Source organism: Octopus sinensis, linkage group LG21, assembly GCF_006345805.1.
Source record: "Octopus sinensis linkage group LG21, ASM634580v1, whole genome shotgun sequence".
Taxonomy (NCBI): Eukaryota; Metazoa; Mollusca; class Cephalopoda; order Octopoda; family Octopodidae; genus Octopus; species Octopus sinensis.
Window position 1 is genome coordinate 16,930,205 of NC_043017.1, and position 6,000 is coordinate 16,936,204.

The window sequence follows — 6,000 nt, forward strand, 5'->3', positions numbered from 1 at the left end:
ATGTCACCAGCATGGGTTCCTTTTGTGTGGCACTGGCACTGGCCCCAACTACAATTTCACTCGGCTTGACATGTCTCCTCAAGCACAGCAAATTGCCAAAGGTCTCAGTCGCTGGTCATCATCTCCGCGAGACTCAACATCTCAGCATCATACTTCACCACCTCATCCCATGGTCTCCCTCCTAATTAATATTTCTTTCTCTCATGTCAGCAAGGCAGCTCACTGGCCATGAAAAGGGCCGGTGCATGGCAAGAGCGCTGTCATGCCCCCACCACCCATAATGGAATTTTTTCTCCCACCCACATCCTCTTTGCCTACATCAGTATCCTACAAACCACAGTAATAAAACGCAAACGCACATGACACTGGAAATTAGGAATACTTGTAATTATTTGATAATAGTTCTAAACTACATTCATCATCATCATTGTTCGACCGTGGTCGAGACAATGGAATTTACCATGCTACGCCAGACTTCACGGTCCGTCATGGCATTACGGAGGTCCTGTTGCTGGATGCCTGTATCCCTGGAGATTACATCAAGGAGATTACACCTTTGTGGTAGATGCAACAAGTGTGAATAAGAATGAATGATGGTAAATTAAATATAAGGACAAAGAGTGTAAATCTGCCAACAGCTGATAAACCATTGCACAACCCTTCTTATTCCTCACAGATGCAGACATAGTCATACAATAATGGATTAAACATACTTCCCATCAAAGATACACCCTGAACTTCATGGCTGCAACCATAAATGTAGGCACAATGAAAAGCAGATCTGGTTAGATTGTGGTAACGCCAAAGTAGAGACAAGTGCATGTATGCTGCGTACAAGAAGTAAGATGGAAGAGATCCTCAACCAAACTTATCACAAGAAAGTGATAGAAATTCTTCTAGGCAAGTAATAGCACCTGCAGGGTGGAATAGACATACTGATGGCAGGAAAATGGATAGCAAAAGTAACTGAGGTAGTCAGGATACATGATAGGATAATTGAGACTAGTTATAGGCAACTCAACAGCATATGCCCCACTGAAGGGATTCACAAAAGCGCAGAAGGACAGCTTCTAGGAGAGCCTTCTGCAAACTGCCTCAATGAAGACTTACAGCAACTTCATTCTCGTGGTTGGTTATTTCAACAGCCATGTTGGCCAGCATGCCAATGGCTTCTACAACATACATAGAGGCTATAGATATGGTGAGAGAAATGAGAAGGGTGTACAGCTCCTGGAATTCTGTGATACAATGGATCCAATAATCTGCAACACACACTTTAGAAAACCAGCCAACCACCTTATCACTTACAAACCTGGCATACATGCAAGTCAGATAGATTACATTCTCAACAGGAGAAGGGATGTTTCCCCGGTGAAGATTCACAAAACGACAGAGATTGGCGGCAAGTGACTTCAAGGTCAGAGTTAGGCAGACACACAAATGAATGACAACAGGAAAAAGGAAGATATGGAAACTAAAAGATCCTGCAGTTGAGAAGAGATTTAGAGAAACTGTAACTGACATATATGACCGTAGGGAGGTAGATTTAGATACCTGGAGCACAGTCGAAAGCAGTGAATGTCTAGGAAATGATTTACTTAAGGCTATAGAATAGACACATGGTGGTGGAATGATACAGTTCATATGGCAGTAAAGACTAAGAAACAGGCTTGGAAAATCGGGGACAAAAGTAATCGTACCAAATGGCTAGATGGGCAGTTATGCAACAGAAATATTTGGCTTTGGGTGAGGCAGAAAAGACAAGATTTACACATGTCTTGCAATACAAGAATCAGAGGTGTGAAGCGCCCATGATCGCAAGATAGTGTATGAAAATGAATAGCGATGTCACTGGCCAAAAGTGTACTCGAAATGATAAAGATATATTTGCCAGTGATATGGAAGAAAATGATGTGATAATACTGTTATGAAAAGCTGGTGAATGTGGAGAATGTATAATATGTATATGATAAAGAAGGGCTACTTCGACAGAAGGATGAGTAATTCAAGCAGCATAGTAGATAAGGTAATCAAAGACATGAAGAGAGGGAAAGTTGCAGAGATGCTCAAATTATCCAGTGAGGTCAGTTGCAATTACCACCCGGATATGTAATCTAGTTATACAACCAATGATAAGCAAAAGCCGTATCTTTGTAAAGTACTGCAAAAGCAAAAATATACCTATATATTTATTTAGACATCATATATATATGACAACCAACATATTTATTTACCAAAAGGTTATCAAAGAAGGCGATGTTAGTAATAAAATAGTTTTATCACACCCGGTGCACACATATCCGAATCTCACAAACTAAACAGCAAAAAAGGCTGGTGAGGGTTGTGAAACTGGTGTTTAGCTTTTAAGATATCATCAATATTTGCTTTGGAATTGCTGCATCTGACCAAGAGAATTGCTTTCACATGTTCATCAGTTAACCTCGTTCGATGTGCTGACTTCCATTTTGAAAATGTCTGCTCACAGACATAAGTTGTTCCAAACACTGATGCCATACCAGAGGCAAATGAACTCTCATTGCAGGTACATACACAGATGGTATAGTACGGCAGTGGGCCAGATGAACTGACCTCATGAGCTGGATCAGGCCCGTGAGCCATAGTTTGGTGACCCCTGGCCTAAATGATGCAATTATTTGCAGCATCACCAAGAATTCAAGAATTGGATAAGAGATACCAAATGATTGCCAGGGATGATGCCCTATGGCTCATGAAAAAGTTCTGGAGACCCAAGATAAGTCACTGAAGGAATTGCATGAAAATAGATCTCATATGAGAGAAGCATATTCAAATGACCTGTTAAATCCTAACAGTTATCCCCCAAAACAACAAATGGTAATGAAATCAAAGTTAGCCTTAAACCATCATTGCTTTGGACCCAACACAAAATCTGCAGCCTACCACAGGAATTCAATTTGAAGATCAGCTATCTGGTCACTTTGCCAAAAATTTATGACAAGATGGAAGATTTCCTTCTGGTAGTGACAGAGCCATGAATTTGGGGTTTTTCAATCCACAACATTACTGACACACAAGTGACTGTGCAAAATAAAATGTTTAGGTCTACAATATCATTTGGCAGCTATTGCAAGTATTTCCAAGAAATAGTCATATCTACAGAATGATAAAGACTGGTGTGGATCAGAAAATAGTTCGTGCAGAATCTTTAAATTCCTAACAACCTTTAGGTCTACTATCACACACACTTCAATTAAAAACAAATAATCTCCAATAATAATAATCTGCAGTTATGCAATAGTATAAGATTAATAGATTATATTACAAATCACCCTCAATGTTCTTTTCTTCCTATCATTCTCACTGAATTAACCGAAATTATATCCAGATAAGTCATACTAACAGATATATCTTTTTCAGTTTAGTAGACTTCAGTTTCCAGAACGCATAAACTTTGCCATATTAATCAATAAATCCAAAGGTAAATATTGATACTTGCAGAACTGTATCATGTTAGAATACAGCTTTGCTAATGGCCAGGTTTACGTAAGCTGTTCAGTTATTGGAAGACCCCCCCCTATAAACTTTTTATTTAGGCCTCTATTGCTAAAGCAAAAAGCTTTAAGTATTCTAAAATACTAACATGACAATACTGAGAACTGCCAAGTCTATGATCGGTACAGATCTAATACCACATAAGCTGGGGTTCGTCAGAAATCTTAATTTTATTTCTCTATCACTGAATGTATTGCTGTTCCAAGTGTGAGGTTCCTCCAAGCACTCCAGTCTCCACATACGAACGGTTTTATTTTCAGGGGTGTTTACCTTCCGACACTACGGTCATCATTAATATTTCAAATTATTTTAATTCAAAAAATAAAGATCGTATATTTCAACAACATAAGACGATATATAACCTTCAATAACATTCCAAATGAAATAAAACCGTATTTCAGGTTCATTTAATTCTGTGTTCTTATTTAATACGTGTGAAATGGATATGTTATTTCCAGAAATTACGAAATATACTATGAATACTGAGTGCCTATCTGTAGACTAAATGCATTAAGACACTGGACTGCTAGAGACGAACTGGGAAGCAAATTAATTCCTTAAATGAAAGATAACATTCCGAGGGAAATGCAACAGTGTTTTATTAAATAGAATATGCGTTCATTAAAAAAATGTTGGTCTATTTACAGCTCGTCTCCAGCCTGGGCAACGCCGGGTATTCTATTAGTGAAAGTCAAATAGCTGACACAATATTTTTCTGACTCTTTCTATGTGTTGCGCGCGCGCGCGTATTTATCCACTTATTTTAATTTTTTAATTAATTTTTTTTTTTGTTTTTTGTTAGATTTTTACAGAAACTTCGGGTATATCAAAATCGTATTCATACATTTCACGTTAAAGCTTTTAAAAAAAAAAGTTTAACGAATCCCACATCCACGAAATATGAATAAACCGACGTAATTTCAGTGCGAAGCAGTTTTCTTCTCCCCATTTTTTGACAGAAATTCTCTGCAGAAAAGAAAGAATTGAAATAACACAACAGATTCTTCGGTAATCTTGTCTTTTTTTTTTTTTTCCCCCCTTTCCTTTTTTTCGCCCGTAATTTTATGCTTGCGTGTTTCTTTAGTCATTCACAAAAACTCGTCACATCTCGACACTAATTGGCAAAAAACATCGTAAAATAACCTTTGAGTCGTGGGTTCGGGGCCCAATCTGGGCGAAACATAGTTTTATTTGACACCCTCGTTAGTTCAGCCCATCGTTTCATACTGTTTATGAGTTTATCACTTTGGTAGATAACTTTTACCCGAAGCAGATCTGTGTAAAAAAAGCAAAAAAAGGCGAAGGGAGTCGCTGGAGAAGACCTCCTTCCTTCTTATTCGATGATGCAAAAGAAAAATTCTTCGAAATACTGTCATCTTGACAAACTACGCGGCGACGACGACCGTCTACGACATACGTCGATCGCCGATCGGTTTATCGGGGACATCGTGATGCGGTTTGAGCGTGTGTAAGGAGCACCCTGTTGAGGTTAATTCACTTACCTGCATGTTCCCGTTTCAGCAAGCCGACTGTATCCGCCATTTTGATAGAATGACGTCACCAACGGCGAGACTGAAACCGATTAAGGGGAGATCATTCGTGTCGGCTCAAACAACAGCCTCACATTTTCGTGCCTTGTTGTCATGTAATCTGTTGCAAAATAATAAAAATGCTGCTATCTCAAATGCTCTTACTATCATCAATGCTTATCATTCGAATCGCCGTCCTAGCTTCCTCGCTGTTATTAGTCTCATTAAGCTTGTTATTATTGCTACTAATAAAAAATCGTTATTATTGCTACTACTCTTGTTATCCTCATAAATATAAGGCGTTTTGCGTTAATACTATTTCTTGCTACAATTAATGCTATTTTATTTAATATTGCTACTGCAACAGCTGTTAAGGCTGACGTTTCTTGCAGCTGTTATTAATGGAATGTTTGCTAATTCCACCCTTCGTGCCTCCCTTACTCTTATTGTTGTAACATCTTATAACTGATTTTTTTTTTATTTAATGTCGCAACTAACATTGTTATCGTTACTGTTTCCTCACTGTTGCTGTTGTGTCTTGTCCCACATTCATCAGCCTTAGCCTCTGTTCGTCATAATTTTGGCAGAACACACCTACAGACAACAGACATGCCTTAAACTTCCAAACGATGTTTGCCAGCCTTCAAGAATGTTGATAATTGTTCCGTATATATGTAGTTAATAGTGACTCAAGATTTTTTATCGTGTCTACAGGTCTCCTTTTTTTTATCTTCTCATCTTTGACCCTTCCAGCTTGGGTTACAGTGCCACCAATATTCTTCTGGCATTGTTATTGGAATCTTCAAATAATGTAAACAATAACACCCAAGAATGTGCGTAGTCACACATGACAAGCTGCTTCTTATCGATTTCTGGCTGTCGCGGTCACCGTTCGTCTAGTTATGTCTCTAAGTAGCAGAGAAATTACACCAATTATACT

General features: G+C 38.5%; 1 protein-coding gene across 22 annotated transcripts in view; it reads right to left on the reverse strand.

Annotated features, from left to right (window-relative positions):
• Positions 1-5,420, reverse strand: part of LOC115222779 (ensconsin) — a 208,056-nt gene extending 202,636 nt beyond the window's left edge. For 3 of the 22 annotated variants that reach the window (XM_036511845.1, XM_036511846.1, XM_036511847.1), the window contains exon 1: positions 5,034-5,393. In XM_036511845.1, the coding sequence (XP_036367738.1) occupies positions 5,034-5,073 (40 nt within the window). In that variant the 5' untranslated portion in view covers positions 5,074-5,393. Of the gene's footprint in view, positions 1-5,033 lie in introns of all 22 variants that reach the window. The other 19 variants (XM_036511843.1, XM_036511853.1, XM_036511841.1 and 16 more) reach the window with 18 other exon arrangements.
• Between the last annotated feature and the right edge of the window lie 580 nt (positions 5,421-6,000).